This window comes from Ahaetulla prasina, chromosome 1 (assembly GCF_028640845.1).
Source record: "Ahaetulla prasina isolate Xishuangbanna chromosome 1, ASM2864084v1, whole genome shotgun sequence".
NCBI classification, from domain to species: Eukaryota; Metazoa; Chordata; class Lepidosauria; order Squamata; family Colubridae; genus Ahaetulla; species Ahaetulla prasina.
Genome location: NC_080539.1, coordinates 320603640 through 320626756, shown reverse-complemented (window position 1 = coordinate 320626756; position 23117 = coordinate 320603640). Strand labels below are relative to the sequence as shown.

The 23117-nt window shown below is 41.6% G+C and overlaps 1 protein-coding gene and 2 non-coding genes across 3 annotated transcripts; 2 read left to right on the top strand and 1 right to left on the bottom strand.

Moving 5' to 3' along the window:
- The first annotated feature begins 874 nt into the window (after positions 1-874).
- On the top strand, positions 875-11056 carry PROX2 (prospero homeobox 2). Its single transcript, XM_058162363.1, is given in 5 exon segments — positions 875-1744; positions 3722-5804; positions 7006-7118; positions 8214-8408; positions 9197-11056. Coding segments are annotated over 4 exon segments (1851 nt in total). The 5' UTR covers positions 875-1744; positions 3722-4447; the 3' UTR covers positions 9383-11056.
- Positions 11057-12122: 1066 nt separating this feature from the next.
- LOC131189407 (U1 spliceosomal RNA) lies at positions 12123-12286 on the top strand. The gene has a single exon (XR_009153021.1). It is a non-coding gene; the product is annotated as a U1 spliceosomal RNA (small nuclear RNA).
- A 4264-nt stretch (positions 12287-16550) lies between these two features.
- Positions 16551-16714, bottom strand: LOC131189396 (U1 spliceosomal RNA). The gene has a single exon (XR_009153010.1). It is a non-coding gene; the product is annotated as a U1 spliceosomal RNA (small nuclear RNA).
- Positions 16715-23117: the final 6403 nt, after the last annotated feature.

The following is a 23117-nucleotide window of genomic DNA, read 5'->3' as shown; positions in this document are numbered from 1 at the left end:
TAACCGCAAAATGAGCAACACATTGTAACCCGATCCTCAGATCTACATAGGCGTCTGTGGGGAGGGAATATGACGAAATGTGCGCTGTGGTTTCACCGGGCAAACCTCCAGCAGCAGAGCGGGCAGCAGACAATGCGCTGCTCTCTGGACCCATAGCTGTCGCGCCCGAGCCCTCAGGCTGATGAGACGGGCTGTGATTAGCATTTCGATTGCCATTTCCCTTCCTCTGCCACTGAGCATCACCCGCCAACGGAGAAAAACAGCCCACTGTTCTTGAGGTGGAGTGGGAGGAGAATCGGTGTGCCTAGGTGGCTGCTCCGAATGGGCTATGTTGTTTTTTTTATTTTATGTTGTCCTTTGTCGTCACAACAGTATATACAATCATCAACATAAACAATAACCCATCATGAGAGAAAAAGTATATATAAGTAAAAGTATAAGTAAAAGTATGCATATAATACTATAACGAAGAGAACAATAAGACAGGAAGGGTAGGCACTTTTGTGCTCTTATGCACGCCCCTTATAGTCCTCTTAGGAACGGGGTGAGGTCAATAGTAGACAGTTTTTGGTTGAAGATTTTGGGGGTTTGAGTAGAGACTATAGAGTCAGGTAGTGAATTCCAAGCGTTAACAACTCTGTTACAAAAGTCATATTTTCTGCAATCAAGTTTGAAGCGGTTGACATTAAGTTTGAATCTATTGTTTGCTCTTGTATTGTTGCGATTGAAGCTGAAGTAGTCTTTTACAGGAAGGATATTACAATAGATGATTCTGTGTTGTCCTTTGTCTGTGAAAGGACGCTACTACAGTATGCCCAGCTGGCTGGCTGACACCTGCAGCCTGGCTGACACCTGCAGAGAAAAGTGGGCACAAGAAAGTTAAAGTAGTTAGTTAAAAGCAGAGGTCTTGAAGTCCACAAGTCTTAAAGTTGCCAAGGTTGGAGACCCCAGAGTTAAAGTACAACCATGCGGTTGTAAACCCACTTCTTTTAGAGTATATAACTCATTTTGACTTTTTCAACCTCCACGGATGCCCCTGATGATGCTGACAGCAAGTGGCCATAACTAATATTGGGAATAGCAAAAAATGGCATCAATCCCACCCCAATAACATAAACAGCATAAAATAGAACCATGCAAAACCCTGTGTTGGCAGAAGCAGGAGAAAATCTGCAATGCATTCATTGTGGGCATAATCAGCAAGGCAGAAGTTGTGCGTTTGGAATAGCAGCCAAAGCCGGTGCAACTGTTTGTTATCTGTAACAATATTGTCATTTTACAGTAATATAGTATGTTATTAGGGTATGCGAAATAATAACACTTTCCCACAGAAGCCTTTTTTCTATACATCTGTTTGTCACAAAATATCCACTAAAGACAAATATTCTAGGAACAATGATTCTTAACCAATAATACTATTTGTCCAGGTGTACTCCTATTCTACTCTACTCTACTCTAGTGTGTGCGTGTGTACATATGTGTACACACACTTCAGAACTATAGTATCTCAAGCCTTCTTGTATATTGAGAAGTTGCAAGAGAAGATGCAATAGATGAGGCTCAGTACACAGGATTTTAGTTTCTTTTGCATATTCATAGGCTCATCCAACTGGTTGGCTGTTCTTGATTTCCCTCACTCCCTGTGATTCTGATACAGTGATAACGGGAGGTCTTTGTTGACAGCTCTGCCCTTTTCTCATTTAGCAGCAGGCTTCAGATGCTTTCAAAGGACAAGGAAACCAAGGTGAGTGTTTTATGTCTGGGAACACAAGAAAAGGGATCAATGTTGGATAGTCTATTGGTGGAGAGATGCTGTAATATTTTCCCCTTCTTAAAAGTTTGACTTTATATATTTGTAAATTCACTTATTTGTCATGCCTTTTCTTGTAAATTTGTTTTTTTTTTGGTATCATTTTTATAACTGTAGTTCTGAGGTTAGCTTTGATCAAAGTTACTTTTGATCATTGGTAGTGTCTTATTTGATGTGACTGAAAACCTCATAACCAGATATTGGGAGCTTGTTTTGGAGAGAACATTAAACTAGAAAATGCTTCACTGTTAAGTACTTATATATTTGTCTTCATTCAGAGGAGTAAAGCAAGGTATGAGAGTGCAAGTGGTAATTCATAAAATTAATGTAGTTAATGAGCATAAATTAGGAGACTGAATTAATGTGTATCATATTCCAAAATTCCCTTCTTGGAATACAATTCAGCAACAAGACTGCAGTGTCTTACAGAAAAAGTACCTAAAGGGAGCCAGCAGATACATACAGATTAAGAAAACCTGCCAGAAAATTTCTTTCATTTTAGAATATTTTGAAGGGTTGCAAAATATCATAATACTGATGAAACCCAGCAATATTTTTCAGTGACATTTGAAACAGAAAAGTCAATATGCTGCACAACCTAGACATGGATGAGGTCCAATAAAACTAACTTTGAAACTGATACAATAGAGCCATTTGGGTCAAATATTCCTTGGACTTAAAATTAGAGAAATTACTTGATATGGATCTCCTGCAATTTGAAGGTGCTGCCAAGCTATCATTGTCACCTGGATACCTTGCTGACCCTAATATCTATGCCCACCTATTATTAATCTAGATTGGTATACAAGATCTGCCCATTTCTAGACAGGACGTTGGGCTACAGTAATTCCAACGTTTTATATAATCTTAAGAGGGATGCTTTTATTACAGAATGTGTTGCTGCTATGAGGATTTACGCTTAGTGCAAAGAAAACATCAGCTGAGTTACTGGCTGACATTCCTTACTGTGCATATGATGGATTTGTGCTAATAATCTACGTGAGTGATCATATGCTATTAATTCAGTTTCAGCATATTATAGGGTGGTAGACATAAAGGTAGTCAAGCTTGATTCCTGGTGATATCAACATAGCCATGAGTAGCTATGCTTTCTTCTGGATATTTTTTGGTTCTCGCTCTAGTTTACAGTCCTGATATTCTCTAGTAGTCTTTCATCTGAGTACTGATGACACCAGCCTCTGCTAATCTTGTAAAATAACTCACAAATAGTTTATATCTAATTATTGTTTCAACTTAATTAACAGAAAAGAAATATACATGTGAATAATGCAAGATAATATCAACTTTACCCCACAAAAAGGAGGGGAAACTTGCAAAATTACAAACAGTTCCAAAAAAATGATCATGTTTTCTTCCTGTCCCATTTGTCAAAAAGTAATCAAAACACAAAAGGGACAGAGAAACAATAAAAGAAATAAGACTAATTCAAATAGTGCATATCAACAATCCATTTTTGCACATCGGTTTTCAATATTGTACAGGTAGTCCTCAAGTTACAACTATTCCTTTAGTGAATGTTTTAAGTTATAAACTTCATTGAAAAAGTAACTTCTGTTTTCAACTTATGATTGTTGCAGCACACACATACCCGTCATGTGATCAAAATTCAGGCACTTGGCAACTGGCGTGTATTTGCGACACATGCGTTATCCTGGGCTCATGTAATCACAGTTTGCAAGTTTCTCAGCTGGCTTCTGATAAGCAAAGTCAATGGGGAAGCCAGATTCAATTAACAAACATGTTACTAATTTAACTACAGTGATTCACTTAACAACTGTGGCAAAAAAAGGTTGCGAAATATAACAACTGCCTGGCTTAACAAGAGAAAATTTGAGCTCTGTTGTTGTCATTAAGTCAAGGATTACTTGTATTATCATTTTTTTTTACCAGATTCCATGTTCAAAATGTCCAGAAGTCCTGATAAATTCCAAATACTAGAGATATATCCAAGAAGATAAATGATACAGTGAAAAATCAGTTAATCCTATTACTCTGTGAAAGATTGCTTTCTTCATATTCATCTACAAACCTCTCTTTAAGAATGTTTTAAACTTACTAACTTGGGAAAAATGTAACATTTAATCTACCAACACATAGATTAGCCTATTTTATTTGCAGAGTCCTCAATATCTGATAGTTTGTACTAGGGGTGCTATTCAGCAGGTTCTGACAGTTTCTAGAAAACCAGTAGCAGAAACTTTGAGTAGTTCGGAGAACTGGCAAATACCATCTCTGGTTGGCCCCAGACTGGGGTGGGAATGGAGATTTTGCAATATCCTTCCCGCAGGAGTGGGGTGGGAATGGAGATTTTGCAGTATCCTGCCCCTGCCAGGCCCACCAAGCCACACCATGCCCAAGCCATGCCCACAGAACCAATAGTAAAAAAAATTGAATTCCATCACTGGTTTGTACACTGACAGTTAATCACATATGTGCTTAAATACTAGATAATATATTTTACTTTTTCTTTCTGCTCCAGATTCCTAGCTAATTAAAGTATTAAAGTAAACAAAGTCTCAAGGCATCTGTGGTCTCAGAATCGAAAGTTGTATCTCCCGCTACAATTTTCACTGTTTTACTGGATATCAAATCTTTGTCCTAAAAGAAGAAAGAGATATGAATGTGAATAGTATTGCTAATCAATATAATTATATTCCTAGTTCTGTATGTGTAGATGGACAAAAAGGAGAGTTTTGTACTGAAGGAAATTATTCTTTTCGCCCTCCTTATTATGAATCTATTATATCACATCTTCTTAATCGGTCAGAAGTAAATAGCGAAGTAGACATAAGCTTTCTTCTCCCCTGCTCACAGAAAACTGAGCACCCATCTTCTAGGGAAGCTATTGCCATGAGTCCATTGCCTACCTATGGTTTTGGTAACACAAACCAATTCCATAATGAACAACTACAAGCTAAGAGAGCTAGAGTGGAAAATATTATCCAGGGAATGAGCATCATGCCAAATCCATTAGTGTCTGGTACTCTGGAGGAACAGGATCACACTTTTGAAAAAGGAAAGGAAAACAGTAGACAGAACAAGAGGAAACAGAAACTTCCCCAACAGCAAAGTTTGCCAGGAATTTCCCTAACAAGACCGCCTAGAAGTAGCATCTCAGCAGAAGAATTCCTTCAGCTGAAGAAACAGCTCCATGCTTTGCAACGTCAGTTGAAGCAACTTGGAGAGAGGTTTCTTCAACATGATGAGGAAAATGATTCTAATCCAAGCCAAGAAAGTATAGAGAGAACTATGGGCTTGTTGAAGATGTATGGTGGGAAAATAGGCACCAACAGTCAAGTGTTGTGTTGCGACCAGCATAAAGATTATTTATGGAAAAGCACACCCAGAGTAAGAGACCTTGTGCTGTCAGAGAAAGAAGATACAGACATTCAAAATTTGGAAGAAAAAGCACTTTCAGAAATATTAAAACAAGAATTAACACAGGTAATGACACATGCTGTAGATTCAGTTTTGGAAAAGATCTTGCCTAAATCATCAAGCCTTCCATCTCAGTTGCCCAATAATTCCATAGGGACAGCTGTTGGAAGAAATATACCCAGTAAGTGGCTGCCTAAGATTTCTTCTTCTAAAGATCCTATATCATTAATCACAGAAAAATCTCCAAGCTTTCCTATTCACCCCATCCAAACAAAAACGGAGAGAAAACCTTGCCAGGCACCAGAGAATTACCCCTTGATCTTGACCTCTGAAGTTCAAGAAAATGGCATTCTTAGTCAAATGTTATTCTGTGGTCAAAAAGGCCATTGGAATAGTCCTCCTCCAAGAATGGTATATCCTGAGTCTTTAGAAGTGCCATGGCAACCAATCAAACTGAAGTCATCAGGGATGAAACAACAATTTCCACCTCGCTTGGAAAGTTTGGCTTCTCTTCCTTCTACAAATGCAATGCTTGCTGAAATGCATGCCATGGTAGACGGAGTGTACTTCTCAGCAAGAAATATATCCTTTAGGGGTCTTTAAAATCTCTTTGCATTTAGGGTAGGAGGGACAGCTTGCATGCAACTCATTAGTACCCATTTAATATTCCCCAAACATTTCTGAAGTGGTTAGAGTCAATCTTTCCTGACACTTTAAATCAAATGAGGGCTTTATTTGTTCCATGTTATTCCCCTTAAAAAGTGACATTGCACAAAAAAAATTGGGCCTATCGTTGTCAACGGGTAAGGGACAAAAGGCAAGACTTAAAACATTGTTCCCTTTGAACCCTCCAAAAACAATTTGAAATGTTTTATTTCTGCCTATAGCCACATCCCTTTAGTTGCCACTTGCCAAACAAATTAATATCACATTATTTATAAGAAAGATGCCTGAATGCTATTACCTTGAACTGAAGCCTGAATTGTGCTATTTCCTTCTACTCTTGTAAAAGGAATTTAAATGCCTGCTTAAAATGAAAGCTGTCACTGCAGTTAGAATAGAATAGAATAGAATAGAATAGAATAGAATAGAATTTTTTATTGGCCAAGTGTGATTGGACACACAAGGAATTTGTCTTGGTGCATATGCTCTCAGTGTACATAAAAGAAAAGATACGTTCATCAAGGTACAACATGTTACATAATACTGGGCTATACCCAGGGTTATTTTTATGACTGTGGGTTAACTGATTTCTACTTTCATCAATCGGATGAAGCATAAAATAAAAAATAAGTCTGTGTTGCTAGTCTCTATTGCATGGGATTAAGACAATATTTCCATTATAGTGGCACTATTGGGCATCTTTATGTTCTGGCAGGGACATCACCTTTAGGTGTTAATCTGTATTTCTTCACATGTCTTCCAAGATAAGATCCTAGCTTTTCCCCCCTCAAAGTCCCCACCCTAACATTGCTATTGTATTGATATAGAACACATCAATAGAAAAAAATCTCATGAGGACATTTAGCATTGATTGGGCTGTGTATCTGATTTGAGGAGTACAGTAGGATTTGTAGCACACCTGGGCTTTCAAGTACCATCTGCTCCTGGAAACACTTTAAAGCAAAAAAGGCTTTCTTGGGCTTGTATGATAGCAGTCTGCAGCTGATTTGTAATTGCAGAAAAAGTTGTTTTTAATGTAAGGCATTCCCAATAGGTGCAACACATCCTCTCCTATGCATCTAGATAGCTGTACTGCCCCAAACTGGGCAAGTATTTTTTTTTCCTTGACTCAGATTAAATCCAGGAAGCTTTGACCCCAGGCCATCTGAAAAAGGCTAAACTGATGTTCTTCTTCTCGCGCTATCCCACATCTTCCCTGTTGAAAGCTTATTTTCTAGATATACAGGTAAGCTTAACTTCATGTATTTCATTGCTAATTTATAACAGATTCTCCCAAATCCCCCTTAGCAGAGCATGGATACTTGTGAAAACTGGAAAGGGAAGCAATGATGATGCAAAAATTAACTACCAATCATATTATGTCCAACTGTGTACAAAATACTTGCAGATTGACACTGTACACATGACCTTTGCTTAATGACCACTTGTTCAGAAACTATTTGAACCTATATCAACACCAATGAAGTGGTACTGATGACCTTGAAGTTCTGACTGTTGCATTATCCCTCATGTGATTGCAATTGGTTCATGATTATGACATTGCAGCATTGTGTGGTCATGTGATCAGTCTGCAACCATATCTCTCTGCTTCCTACACGCAAATTCAATAGGGAAGCCAGCAGAAAGTTTCAGATGGTGACATTCCAGAGTGATTTGCTTAACGACAGCAAGCCAAAGTGCAGGATTTTCTGTCAATAAGTGCAGAATCATGAGACATCATACTTTATTGCTATGTTTCTTAGTAATGGCAATTCCAGTCCCAATTACTTCATTAAGTACTTAACTTAATGTAAGTTAAGTAACTTACATTAACTTTAAGTACTTAACTTAATGTAAGTTAAGTACTTAAAGTACTTAACTTACTTAACTTAAAACCTATTTGTTCCGTCTCGCTGGACTGGCTTGATTTTTTAAAATTTTAATTTGATTAATTGGGGTTTTAAATTTTTTGTAATTTATAGGGTGTAACTGTGTTTTAGTTTTGGCCAATTGAATGAGTTTTTTAAGGGTTGTTTTTAATATTGTTTGTTTTCCTGTATTTTAACTGGCTGTTCACCACCCTGAGTCCTTCGGGAGAAGGGCAGCCTATAAATTAAATTATTATTATTATTATTATTATTATTATTATTATTATTATTATTATTATTATTATTATTATTATTATTATTATTATTATTATTATTATTATTATTATTATGCAAAGACTACCTATATAGGGAATGTTTTTGGAGGAAGCATATACACAGATATAATGCAACATAGTGTCCAGAGAAAACAGAAGTTAGCATATAATGCCATGTTAACTGCTCTTTTTTAACAGTTTACTCGCTGTATCACCTCCCAGCTCATCAAGTGGTTTAGCAATTTCCGTGAATTTTATTACATCCAGATGGAAAAATTTGCAAGGCAAGCTCTCTTGGAAGGAATTACAGAACTCAGTGATCTTATTGTTACCAGGGACTCTGAGCTCTTCCGGATCCTCAATATCCATTACAACAAAGGGAATGATTTTGAGGTGAGACTATATTTGAATAGCATAGAAAAAGCACCATCCACAATCTTTTCAGATCAGATTACCACAGAGATCACTTTAATTTACAATTATTGTGAAACTAATTGAGGAAGCTGTATCACAGCCCTGCATCTCAAAAAATTGTGATACTGGTTACATTCTGATCCTATTATTTAGAGACTGTGTTGAAATGTATTTCAAGAGTTAAAATACTACCTGAATTAAAAGAATAAAAAATGTTTCTATTCCAAATATTCAGTGAAGTACAGTAACAACAGTAGCTGCTTAAATTATAGCCACATCATGTGGTGTAAGTACTTGAATAGTTGTTCACACATATACACTTCTCTGTGATTGTTCTGCTACAGTCCAGTGCACAGCCCAAATGCATACTGGATTCCTTTGTCACATTTTGTTAAGGAGAAGCTTAACACTAAGTGTGTTTTTGTTATTCTGAGATGGATATTTATATTGATGTTTTTAGATTGTCAACCATATAAAGTTTTTTAGTGGAATAATTGAATAATTAAATAAGATACTCTTAATGGATAAGTGCCTGCTTGGCAGGATCCATTTCTAATATTAAACCATAAATGGTTAGAGGTAGAAGGTTTTAGGACCATGAATTGACAACTAATCAGTTATGGTATAAAATTAATGTTCCTTGGGGAACATAGGTAGTTTCTAGTAAACACCGCAGTGCAATAGCTTTGCTAAAATGAGGCTGATCATTGACCATACAAATGTCAAATTAATAAACTTTTCCTAAACCTTTCATTCTATCTTTACAGGTTCCTGATGGTTTCTTGGATGTTGCCAGTCTGACCCTTCAGGAGTTCTTCAGTGCTATTAGAGCAGGGCGGGATTTGGATCCTTCCTGGAAAAAACCAATTTACAAAATAATTTCCAAGCTTGATAGTGAGATCCCAGATGTATTTAAATCCTCTAACTGCCCTAAGGAATTCACCCAAGATTAATGTACAATGATCATGGCATGTGACTGAAATGATTCCACATTTACTGTTGTGCAAGTTTTGACTGTATACTAACACAATTGAAATCTGAATCAACAGAGAAAGCACGATCAGTATTCTAATGTTTTATAAATATATGAAAGGGACATTTTGGGATTGTCTACAGAAAGGTTCTCTGGTCTATCCCTTAGTTGTATGTTTTATTACTTATTTATTAATCAAACTATATAAGCAAACATATAGCTGCCTGTCTATCAAAAGGAACACTCTGCAGTAACAGAACATAGCACCGTACACTAAACAAGACAATGAGCTCCAATAAAAGTTGCAATCATTTATCTACCATCTCCTCCATTTACTCCATCACTGGATCCATCCTGGATTCAGTACTTGGGAGAAAATCCAAGTCTTCACTATTTTTCTGAAGGTCAGCTGGGTTGGGACTATCTGTATATCTGGGGAGAGGCTGTTTCATAAGTCAGATGCCATGCAGAGAAGGCAAGCCCCACTGAAGCCCTACTAGGCAACACCTTTTCATCAAGGATCGTTTTCTAAAATCCTTCTTAACCTCCTTTGAAAGAGAATGCGGAGCCAAGCTGCAGTGTGATCAGTCAATAGTATGATCCAATAAATAATAAATATGATGCATTTCCTTGAAATCTACTCAATTACCGTAAATGATTATAAGGTAATACTTCTGTACAATTATCTAATAAACTCAAATCACGGTGGTGTCATGGGACATATCGGGACTTTTTTCTCCCTTTGCTAAACTGGGTGTGGGTGTGGCCAGTGCGTAACGCATTTGGCCTACAGGCTGGGAGTTTGACAGCCCTGATCTAATAGATCCATTTAAATTCTGTTATTTTATTCTCAGAATATGCATCCTTAAAATACTCTGTTATCAGTCTGAATGGAATTTAGGCACACTCTACTTTTCTTCAATGGTCCTAACAGCTTTTATAGAACCCTTAGCATAATGAGCTACCTTTAGAAAACTAATGTTTTAAAAGAAGGGGCAACACATTTATTATTAAATAAGCATCTACATCATGGGTGTCAAATTCGTGGTGTCATGCTGTTACATTATGTTTTTCTCATTCATCGAGCTGGGGTGGATGTGGCCTGCGCATTACGCATCCGGCCTGTGGGCTGCCAGTTTCACACTCCTGATCTATATTAAAATTTATACCTTGTGCCACTCTTTCTAAAAACATAGTATTCTCATTGATTTCTGTCATTTTTATGTCTTCATTTCATGCTCAGGCCTTGAGTGAGACAACTTTAATTCTTCCTAAGTTGTTAAAATACTATTTCCCTCCTAAGTCTGACAAAGCTCAAGCCTGAAGTTATACAAAATCTATTAAGCTACTAAGGAGGGAAATCAGGTGACTGGCAGGACTGGGAAAAGCAACACTAGATGCAGGAAATGGATATATAATAGGGACAGCTGATTTCATGCTGGTATAAAAACAATACTTACGGACTCAAGATGAGTGACTAGAACTTTACCTCAACTGTGGGAAAATACCTTTTGCTTTTATAGTCTCCTTTGTCTGCATCTCATTCTCTGGTTCATGTTTTAACTAGAAGAGCAGTCAGAGTACGTCATCCTGGCCTAATGACTCTAACTGGGATCACAGAGTAACCAGGCCCTATGCTAATTACTCCCATTTTCCAAAAGGATAAGAACATAGGAAGATGTTTTATATCAGGTCACACTATCTGTCTATCCAGTACTGTATTATTTAATTGAACAAGAGTTATCTGCAGTGTCAGTTGTTGCCTACATTAAAAATATTAATACTATCCCTTTAACTTTAAAGGAATCTGAAGTTTATGTGTTTTGCTTCTCCTGGTTCAAATTCTCATCCTGATAATTGGCTGACAATAATGCTCGAGTTTCTTTAATTAAACATACTTCATAGAGTTGTTACAAGAATGAAGAACTGTAGTTTGAGTTCCTTGGGAAAATGAATTAAAAATGTAGTAAATCAATAAATTTTCTTGCTGGACCTTGGCCTGGTTGCATTTTCTTATGAGTTAGCCCAATAAAAAAATGTAATAGGCCAGCATTTTTATGTTGTAAATTCAACATAGATTCCATTGTGAGAAAGACCGTAGAAATACTGAATGTACAGTTATTTCTAAGTGGGCCTATGATTTATGCAGACTGCAATTTGGTCAGTTCACCTCAGTCAATCCAAAGTAAGGATTGGATTATAAACAAGATTAGAAAGAGTTAACACTGCGCCTCCCACTGGCTGCCATTGGGAATCAGCAACTAGCGATGCTGTCGTAATTTAAATTAATTAAATCATAATTTAGCAGACAAGCCGCCAAACATCGAAAAATCAAAGGCGGCCGGGCGAACAGACGTCAAGACCGGGAGGCCGCGGTTGCGCACTAGCAGCGTCCCCGGCACACGGCTCCGCAGAAAGGCGCGCGAGCGAGGCACCGCCCAGCCTTCACTGTCCACCCGGCGAAGGGCCGAGAAAGAGGAGGAGCTCTTATGGTCGTATGCAGATGAGGCGCCGGCGCCGGGCATTGTGGGGAAGCGGCAAGCGCGGCGCACGGAGGCTCGCGAGAGCGTGTGCCTCCCACGGCCTCCCCTCGCGGTGTCCTCAGCAAGTCTCCGTGTGTAACAAGCGTGGTGTGGAGGACCTGGGCGGCGTACTATGGGCCACCGTGACCTGAAGTGAGTGGAGCGATCGTGGGAGCGCGTCCCGGCGCGAAGCAAAGCATACTTACCTGGCAGGGGAGATACCTTGATCACGAAGGAGGTTTTCCCAGGGTGAGGCTCATCCATTGCACTCCGGGTGTGCTGACCCCTGCGATTTCCCCAAATGCGGGAAACTCGACTGCATAATTTGTGGTAGTGGGGGACTGCGTTCGCGCTTTCCCCTGATTTTCCTGGTCAAAGAATAGATGAATTTGTTTAGTTTTTCTGACGTACTGTGGAGCTTATTCCGAGGATGCATTTATGAACTGCTTCTTTTTTAGGAAGTAATTCTGAGAACCAGTTTTTCTTGAAGAGACGTGGGGAGGAGGCTCTGATAACTTTAACCAAATTGTTGAACGAACAGACAAGTTGCAAAAAAACCCAAAAAGCATATCTCCCACGCCTAACTTGAGTTCACAGTAAAATACTAGACTGTTTAAAAAGAATAAAATTCCATAAAGTATTTTACATTGTTTTGGATAGCTAATCATAAACCAGGGATTGGGATCGAAACATTTTAGCAACTGGTTCACTGCCCGGTTGCTGGGTGGGTGTGGCTACTTGGCCTCCAGCAACACCGGCGGGAGAGAGGCGTTTTCACCCTCCTCAGGCTCTGGAGGCTTTCCTGGAGCCTCCAGGAGGGTGAAAATGGCTGCCCCAGAGGCCCTCTGGAGCCTGGAAACGGGCCCGGTTTCAGACTTCCAGTACTTTGGATAGGCCCTTTTTCGCCCTCCCCAGGTTCCGGAGGCTCTCAACCAAGGCCTAATCAAAACATTCAAAATACATTAACTAGAGCCTAGCTTCTGCACTGGGTCATTACTAAAATGCAAACTCCGTCTGCAGAAGCAAAACCCTAACCCCAACCCTGACTCAGAAGCAATTTTCCAATCAGCTGTTGATTCCACAATGCCGTTGTGACCAGGGAAACTGTCGTGTCCCACTCCTCCGCTGACGGCCGGGTCAGGGAAATCCGAATCAGGCTTGCCTCTGCAGCTCTGCCCAAAGTCCTAGCAAAGTCCTCAGAGCAGGCAGGAGACCAGAAAGTGACTTCAGCAAGATAAGTTCGACTTTGCCTGACTCAGAGACTGCCAGAAAGCAGATTTTATTTATTTATTTTTATTTATTTATTTCGATTTTTATACCGCCCTTCTCCCGGAGGACTCAGGGCGGTGTACAGCCAAGTAAAAATTCAATATATAAACATTATAAGAAGTTAAAAAGAAATATTATAATGTGGCCGAAATTTTAAAACCATTTAAAATCTTAAAACATAAATACCCCAATAAAATTTCAATCCAGTCCCGCTTGAATAAATAGGTGCGTTTTCAGCTCACGCCGAAAGGTCCGAAGATCAGGCAATTGACGTAAACCGGGGGGAAGTTCATTCCAGAGTGTAGGAGCTCCAACAGAGAAGGCCCTTCCCCTGGGGGCCGCCAGCCGACATTGCTTGGCGGACGGCACCCTGAGAAGGCCCTCTCTGTGTGAGCGTACGGGTCGGTGGGAGGCACAAGGTAACAGCAGGCGGTCCCGTAAGTACCCGGGTCCTAAGCCATGGAGCGCTTTAAAGGTGGTAACCAAAATCTTGAAGCGCACCCGAAAGACCACAGGAAGCCAGTGCAAGCTGCGCAGGATTGGTGTTACATGGGAGCAACGAGTTGCCCCCACTATTACCCGCGCAGCTGCATTCTGGACTAGCTGCAGCCTCCGGGTGCACTTCAAGGGCAGCCCCATGTAGAGAGCATTGCAATAGTCCAAGCGGGAAGTGACAAGGGCATGAGTGACCGTGCATAAGGCATCCCGGTCAAGAAAGGGGCGCAACTGGTACACCAAGCGCACTTGGTGGAAGGCCCTCTTGGAGACGGCCGCCAAATGATCGCCAAACGACAGTCGCCCATCCAAGAGGACACCCAAGTTGCGCACCCTCTCCGTTGGGGCCAATAACTCGCCCCCCACAGCCAGCTGCGGCTGCAGCTGACTGTACCGGGGTGCCGGCATCCACAGCCACTCCGTCTTGGAGGGATTGAGCTTGAGTCTGTTTCTCCCCATCCAGACCCGTACAGCTTCCAGACACCGGGACAGCACTTCGACAGCTTCGTTGGGGTGGTTCGGGGTGGAAAAGTACAGCTGAGTATCATCAGCGTACAGATGATAACTCACCCCGAAACCACTGATGACCTCACCCAGTGGCTTCATGTAGATGTTGAACAGGAGGGGCGAGAGAATCGACCCCTGAGGCACCCCACAAGTAAGGCGCCTCGCGGACCTCTGCCCCCTGTCAACACCGTCTGCGACGGTCGGAGAGATAGGAGGAGAACGACGGATAGACGGTGCCTCCCACTCCCAACCCCTCCAACCGGTGCAGCAAGATACCATGGTCGATGGTATCAAACGCTGAGAGATCTAATGGGACCAGGGCAGAGGAACAACCCCTATCCCTGGCCCTCCAGAGGTCATCCACCAACGCGACCAAAGCTGTCTCCGTACTGTGACCGGCCCGGAAGCCGGACTGGAACGGGTCTAGATAGACAGCTTCATCCAGGTACCGGGGAAGCTGCAATGCAACCACAGTTTCTACAACCTTCTCCACAAAGCGAAGGTTGGAGACAGGACGACACTTCCCAAAATAGCTGAGTCCAGGGAAGGCTTCTTGAGGAGGGGTCTCACCACTGCCTCTTTCAAAGCAGCGGGGAAAACCCCTTCCATCAATGAAGCATTTATAATTCCCCGAGCCAGCCTCGTGTCACTTCCTGAGTAGCCAGCACTAGCCAGGAAGGACACGGGTCATGTAAACATGTGGTCGCATGTAGCCTCCCCAGTAACCTGTCCACGCCCCTCGAGAGCCACAGTCTCAAACTCATCCCAAATAACCTTAACTAGAGCCTAGCTTCTGCACTGGGTGGGGTGGGATGTGTTGAGCAACAAGACATGTGTCTTACCTTTCCAGCGCCATTGCGTTTCTTGCCATTGTGCCCAGGGAAACACATTGTTAAAAAAAACTTCTCGAGTTCGAGGAGTTTGATTGAACTCATGGGAAAGGTTTTTTTAACAATGTGTTTCTGTTGTGTCTTGTCCGCTCTCACAGCAGCTGGGGCCTTCTTATCTGCTCCCAAACACGGAGGAATGTATGCCTCCCGGCCCCAGTCCTGGCCCCATGCCCAGACAAGCAGAAGAGGAGGGGGCACCTCCCGGTCCCAGCCCTGGCTCCATGCCCAAGCAGGCTGCAGAGGAGGGAGCACACACCCCCCCGGCCCCAGCCCTGGCTCCATGCCCAGGCAAACGGAGCAGCTAGACCCCTCCCCCTCCTCCACAGCATGTGAGCCTGAGGAAGGTTTATTTCCAACAGCTGCTGATTGGAGTGACCTTTGCATCAGAAGATTGGATAGGCGGAGGCAACAGAAGGAAGGGAGGCGCAGGCCTTAATGAGTGCTGAGTCATGGAGCCACACCCCATGGCCTATATAAAGGATCTGCTTTCTGGCAGTCTCTGAGTCAGGCAAAGTCAAACTTATCTTGCTGAAGTCACTTTCTGGTCTCCTGCCTGCTCTGAGGACTTTGCTAGGACTTTGGGCAGAGCTGCAGAGGCAAGCCTGATTCGGATTTCCCTGACCCGGCCGTCAGCGGAGGAGTGGGACACGACAGTTTCCCTGGTCACAACGGCATTGTGGAATCAACAGCTGATTGGAAAATTGCTTCTGAGTCAGGGTTGGGGTTAGGGTTTTGCTTCTGCAGACGGAGTTTGCATTTTAGTAATGACCCAGTGCAGAAGCTAGGCTCTAGTTAATGTATTTTGAATGTTTTGATTAGGCCTTGGTTGAGAGCCTCCGGAACCTGGGGAGGGCAAAAAAGGGCCTATCCAAAGTACTGGAAGTCTGAAACCGGGCCCGTTTCCAGGCTCCAGAGGGCCTCCGGGGCGGCCATTTTCACCCTCCTGGAGGCTCCAGGAAAGCCTCCAGAGCCTGAGGAGGGTGAAAACGCCTCTCTCCCGCCGGTGTTGCTGGAGGCCAAGTAGGCCACACCCACCCAGCAACCGGGCAGTGAACCAGTTGCTAAAATGTTTCGATCCCAATCCCTGGTTTATGATTAGCTATCCAAAACAATGTAAAATACTTTATGGAATTTTATTCTTTTTAAACAGTCTAGTATTTTACTGTGAACTCAAGTTAGGAACAGAAAGGAAGGAGAATTGTTTCCCATGTGGGAGGTATGCATCGGTTTTGTTTTTTGGTTTTTTTTGCAACTTGTCTGTTCGTTCAACAATTTCCACTCATCCACACTGCATATGATGCACTTGGTTAAAGTTATCAGAGCCTCCTCCCCACGTCTCTTCAAGAAAAACTGGTTCTCAGAATTACTTCCTAAAAAACAGCATTTGATTAATGCATCCACACAATAAGCTCGACAGTATGTCTGCAACCCGAAACCACTTCATCTATTCTTTGACCAAGAAAATCAGGGGAAAGCGCGAACGCAGTCCCCCACTACCACAAATTATGCAGTCGAGTTTCCCGCATTTGGGGAAATCGCAGGGGTCAGCACACCCGGAGTGCAATGGATGAGCCTCACCCTGGGAAAACCTCCTTCGTGATCAAGGTATCTCCCCTGCCAGGTAAGTATGCTTTGCTTCGCGCCGGGACGCGCTCCCACGATCGCTCCACTCACTTCAGGTCACGGTGGCCCATAGTACGCCGCCCAGGTCCTCCACACCACGCTTGTTACACACGGAGACTTGCTGAGGACACCGCGAGGGGAGGCCGTGGGAGGCACACGCTCTCGCGAGCCTCCGTGCGCCGCGCTTGCCGCTTCCCCACAATGCCCGGCGCCGGCGCCTCATCTGCATACGACCATAAGAGCTCCTCCTCTTTCTCGGCCCTTCGCCGGGTGGACAGTGAACGCTGGGCGGTGCCTCGCTCGCGCGCCTTTCTGCGGAGCCGTGTGCCGGGGACGCTGCTAGTGCGCAACCGCGGCCTCCCGGTCTTGACGTCTGTTCGCCCGGCCGCCTTTGATTTTTCGATGTTTGGCGGCTTGTCTGCTAAATTATGATTTAATTAATTTAAATTACGACAGTATCGCTAGTTGCTGATTCCCAATGGCAGCCAGTGGGAGGCGCAGTGTTAATTCTTTCTAATCTTGTTTATAATCCAATCCTTACTCTGGTTTGACTGAGGTGAACTGACCAAATTGCAGTCTGCATAAATCATAGGCCCACTTATTTACAGTTAGAAATAACTGTACATTCAGTATTTCTAGGGCCGTTATAATCATCCCTTCTTTCACAATGGAACCTAGTGCGCAGCCTCCGCCTCCGCGTTTTGGCGCCTGTTCTGTCACTTAATTTTTCAGTGTTTTGCGGAGTCCCTGCTGATCTTCACCGACCCTTCCCTCATTTTAACTGTGCTACCCTTCCTGCCTTGCTCCAGTTAACCGGATACACGCCCTTGACGGCTGAAATGTTGATCAATTAAGGCGAGGAAAAAAGCTCCTCGGAGTAGGTGCGATGGGTGGAAGTTCCAGGCTAGTTGGAGAAGTTATTCCATCTCCCCTTGGGAAGGACTGGCATTAGAGGCCACACAGAACCCCGCTCTTGTCCTGAAATGTGGTCTCGGGGTACAGCTATTTAATAAAGCATTTTCAGCTCTGAGCAGGTAGGCAATGTTCCAGGGTTCCCCTAAATAGGGCATATGCCTGTGCATTTCAAATACTGGCCTATGGAATACGCAAGGGTAGGTGTAAACTCCCTTGTTTTGTGAGATTGCTTTATTACTTCACATCTGGTAGGTTACCTGCAAGTCCTCATAGAGGAGTGGTGGTAGGGAGTAGGCCTTGTGCATGGAGCTGGCAAGGTGAGACCCTGGGAAATTCACTTCCTCCGCTTTTCTTATAGCCAAGTCTGGGCAGCAGAAGGTAGAGTGAAACTGGCTTGCCACATCTTTGCTAACCTGGGAGGAATTCCACTCCTTATAATGGTGGTGGAGAATTTTCTCTGGGTATTACTAGAACTCTTACCTGTTTCAGCAAACCCTGCTGTCCTTTAGTTGGGGCATTTTCTCTTTCTCTTTCTTTCCTTCTTTCTTTCTCTTTCTTCCCTTCCTTCCCTTTCTTTTTTCCCTTCCTTTCTTCATTCATTCTTGACAACTTGTCCTGTGAGCACTTAATTTGGGCCTCTGGTGGCTCAGCAGACTAAGTCTGTCTGTTATTAACACAGCTGCTTGCAATAACTGCAGGTTCAAGTCCCACCAGGCCCAAGGTTGACTCAGTCTTCCATCCTTTATAAGGTAGATAAAATGAGGACCCAGATTGTTGGGGGCAATAAAAAGTTGACTTTGTATATAATATACAAATGGATGAAGACTATTGCTTAACACAGTGTAAGCCGCCCTGAGTCTTCGGAGAAGGGCGGGATATAAATTCAAATTAAAAAAAAAATCTGTTCCTGACATTTTCTGCTATCAAGGCAAAGTCACTCACCCAGGGGAGGGGCTGCATTGGCGGCTGCTGAAAGCAATAGGAGCTGAGCTGTTCTCAGGTTGCACATCATTTCATTTATTTCATGGATTTCTAAAGCTGCTCACTTGTCAACTATTCTGGATGATTTATGAAGAGTTCAGTTCAGCCTATCACTAAAACCAACTTTTAAAACAATAACTGCTGGGAAGAATAAATCAGATGTGTTGCACCGATGCTGGTGCTTATCTGGACCACACATAAAAGTAACTCAGAGCCTGCTTGAGAAGTCATTCTCCATTTTCTTGAAAGCCAGAAGGGTTGTGCCACATTGATTGTGATGGTAGATACATATTCCATCAACACCCAAGATACAAGCAAAGTGTTATAAATCACTAAAATGCTACAAATGTGTTGGGAGAAAACAAAACATGCTAATTATTTATTTAAATTTACCTAATATACCTGACCCAATAAATATATCATGAAGTAGGTGGTCTATGACTGGGTGTGAGACCCTTTGTGAGACAAAAGATATATTATGAAAATGTTCTTAAAGAATGGCTGGTATCTTCAAAAAGTGGAATTGCGGGGAAGTAGCTACATGAAATTTAATGAAATTTTATCCTAGACTGATTTCTTGAATAGTGAAAATATTTGTCTCAGTAATGCTTGCAGGTATTGATCTGTTGATAAATGAAATTGGAGCTTGAAGTTTGCATAAAAGATTTGAAAGCACAGGGCTGACATTGTATTTGTACCAAAAAAGATAATAAATGTTGGGAAAAACTTTTTTTCTGGCAGCAGCAGAATGGAAATTCCTCTTGATATAGCTAATATATTGGGGAATATGGTGTAGCATTATAAAATAAAATTTGACAAGTTGTCAAATTAAAATTTAATACAGATTCAGAGGCAAAAAAAATGTCTCCTGTATTATTGTCTTTTTTGTTGTGATATTTTAATCCACTGAACTATGAACAGCAGATACAATTTTAGTGCAGTATACCAAGCTATTGGAAAAGAATAGAAAAATAAAATTGAAATACAGTTGTACACTTTATTCTCGAGCAGTATAGGCAATGGAGTATCAGTTAGGCCTAATCCTTTCCATTTTACATTTAACAATGGCCACAAACTAGCAGTTCCTGGCAGATGCCTGCTCCATTTATGGGTTCCTCTGTCATTCTTTATGCAGTCAAGTCTCCAATATTTGTCACAAATGTTGTGACAAATGGTCAGATCTTATAGAAGAGAGAGAAATAACAAGAACAGCTGTTCAAAAATTTGATTCAGAGTTTTTATTAGAAGTTGGTTGAAATTGAATAATATGCCTCCAAGTGATCTAGGGTTTAACTAAGTCAGGGGTGTCCAAACTTGGTCCCTTTAAGACTTGTGGACTTGAACTCCCAGAGTCCCTCAGCCAGCAAAGCTGGCTGAGGAACTCTGGGAATTGAAGTCCACAAGTCTTAAAGGGACCAAGTTTGGACACCCCTGAACTAAGTGATAACCTATGGTGCGAGTGAGATAGAATTGAGTCTCCCTTAATTATTTAAGTGTTAAAGTAGTATTTATTTTATTTAGTAGGGTTTATTCTGATGCTATTCAAAAGGCAGTTTTACAGAATGTGAAATCTGTTAGGCTTTGTTAGTCACATAGTCCGGTGACTGGTAACAGGATAGATTGGCAATGGAGACAACAAATTTCTTGCGGGCCTAGTTTTCTTCTAGCTCAAGGATGAACAGAAGCATCTCGACTCAGATTGTTGAACCCTTTTGGGCATGCTTGTTCTGATTCAGTTTGGAAATTTGAATCGAACTGGTATGATTTAACAAACTGAATACCCACAGTAGATTTGGCTTTTTGAAACAAATTGATTATTTAGATCCAGTTTAATTTACATATTAAGTGGAAATTGTCTTCTCTTTGTATGTTGCCAATATTAGAAGACTGTGCATTGTTATGGATTAATTGATTGTCATTAATTTCAAAAAATAAATCCCATAACCACTACCATGCCTGGCAGAGGTGGGTTTCAGCAGATTCTGACCAGTTCTGGAGAACCGGTAGCAGAAATGTTGAGTAGTTCGGAGAACCGGTAGCAAAAATTCTGACTGGCCCCGCCCCCATCTATTTTCTGCCTCCCAAGTCCCAGGTGATCGGAAGAAAATGGACATTTTACAGTATCCTTCCCCTAGAGTGAGGTGGGAATGGACATTTTACAGTATCTTTCCCCTGCCACACCCACCAAGCCACACCCACAGAACTTGTAATAAATTTTTTTGAAACCCATCACTGAATTGCCTGGTCTATACACAACAACAAATATATTTCAAATCTTTTTATTCTTTTTTATATAATGTATGCTTAACCAACATATATTCTTACAAATTTTTACTAGATTTAAAAAAGTACATGAAGAATACTGTAGTATGGGTCTACTTGCATTCTTGTGGTCTTGGTCTCCAATTCTCATGGGACTACAGGTATAATCAAGAATTCTTCACTGTGTTCCACAGAAATACAATGTTAACTTACAATTCAATAAGCTTTCAAAAATGATATTAATGACTTCATTAAAAAAGCTATTAGTTCCCTTGTGTGCATAAAAAACATTCCTCCAGATAAGTATTGCAGAACTACAGGTTTTAAACAACCATCTTGCAGGTGGATCTAGGACAACTCACCAAGGCCAGCTTAGCATGGCCAGCTCACCACTGCCAAATTGCCACAGGACAACTCCACATGGCCAACTCGCCATGGGGACAACTTGCTGTGGGCAGCTGGAGGGATTGCTGGGAGGGCAGGTCAACAAGTGGATTGGCAGAGTGCAGAGGGGTGACTGGGGGTTTCCCATTTTCACAACCCCCACTGCCACTGCCTTCAAACTCCAGGTCAAAAAGGCCAGGGATGGAAGCGGTGGATGGGATGGGCAACAGAGAAGTGGTGGTGGCCAGCGGTATCCCATTTTCACACATCCTTCAGCTACCGCCATTCCCAGCCTCTTTGGCCCAGAGCTTGGCATGGCAGTAGCAGGGGTTGTGAAAATGGGATGCCCCTGGCCACCACTGCCTGCCCGCCCCACCCACCACTGCTGCAGTCCCTGATCTCTTTGCCTGGAGCTCAGCAGCTGTGGCGGTGATGGTGTGAAAATGGGAAGTCCCTGGCCGCTGCCACCATTCTGTGCTCTGCCCACCAGCTCCCTCGCCTGCCTGGATTGCCCTCCGGCTGTCTGCAGTGAATAGTCCCTATGGCGAGTTGGCCACATGGAGTTGTCCTGCAGAAACTTGGGGGCAGTGAGTTGGTAGACGGGCCTTGGTGGTGGTGAGCTGGCTGCGTCAAGTTGTCTCATTCTGCTTGCAGGTATCCCATAGCACATGTCGCAAGGGATTCGCTACATAATCTCCCTTTTGCTTTGTCAAGTTTTATGCAACAATCAAAGCTTTCTGAATTCATAATAGAAACAAATGGATTTGTCGAAAAAGCAACTTCCCTTTTATGGAAGTTTCGCCACATTCATTTTTATTTTTAAGGGAGTTAAGTGAATCAGATATTACTGTAAATTTTTAAAATACACTAAATATAATCAGTTGGTTTCAGGAAGAAAAAAAATGCATTGCCGAATAAATTAGTAATTTATAAACTGATTTTTTAAAAAAATAACAATTGGGATATGGTTAACTCAAGGAAATAAAGCATAATCAACGTTCCAGTTAAACATTTTTCATTTAAATAATAAATTAAGAAATTCCTAGTTTTTCAATTTATGCATGCAAAGTAGTTTCTGTTTACCTTCAGCAATCATGGTCTGAATATTAACTGTTGGGAATGGGCTTAAGACCCAATTATGTAGTGACAGTGTACAAGGATGGATGTTCAAAGCTTCAAAATCATTCATTATTGCAGAGGCATGTATTGGTCTCAGCTGATATTTCAGAAACCATAATTGCTTTAGCTGATAGATGCTATCTGCTTGGATATTTGAGGACTTACCTGTATGCCAGCATTTTGAGATCAGTTATTTTCAGACTTAAAGCGTACATTCCACATGGATTTTGCTTGTATAGGAATTTTACTAGCAGCACTTTTGGAGAGAATGGATGAATTAGTATGGTATTTTCAATTATCATAACATGGACTTAAGCCTTTTCAAGTATCAGCATTATCTTGTCTTTGGTTGGAAGTAACTATGTCACTATGAATTAGAATTCTATGCAAGGTTGCACGCAACATTACATGGATGATGAAATACTCCATACTCCAGACAGTTTTATATTCTATAAAGCTTAATACAATTTACAACATAAACAATACTGAAATGTCATTATATATTATATTAACATTTGTTGGCATGTAAAAAAACACACGTTTTATCTTCTGAACTGTATGACATTTATTTTTATTTATTCAATTTATATATTCATGACTGGGCTGCTTATAATTAAAGCATTAACTATCAAAATATTTAAGAAATAGTCATAAAATATTAGAAGCAACCAGACCAAACCAAACCAAAAAGCAAGGCCATACAATGCAATACTTTTAAAGGAGTGTCTGAAACTGAAAAGTAAATCTG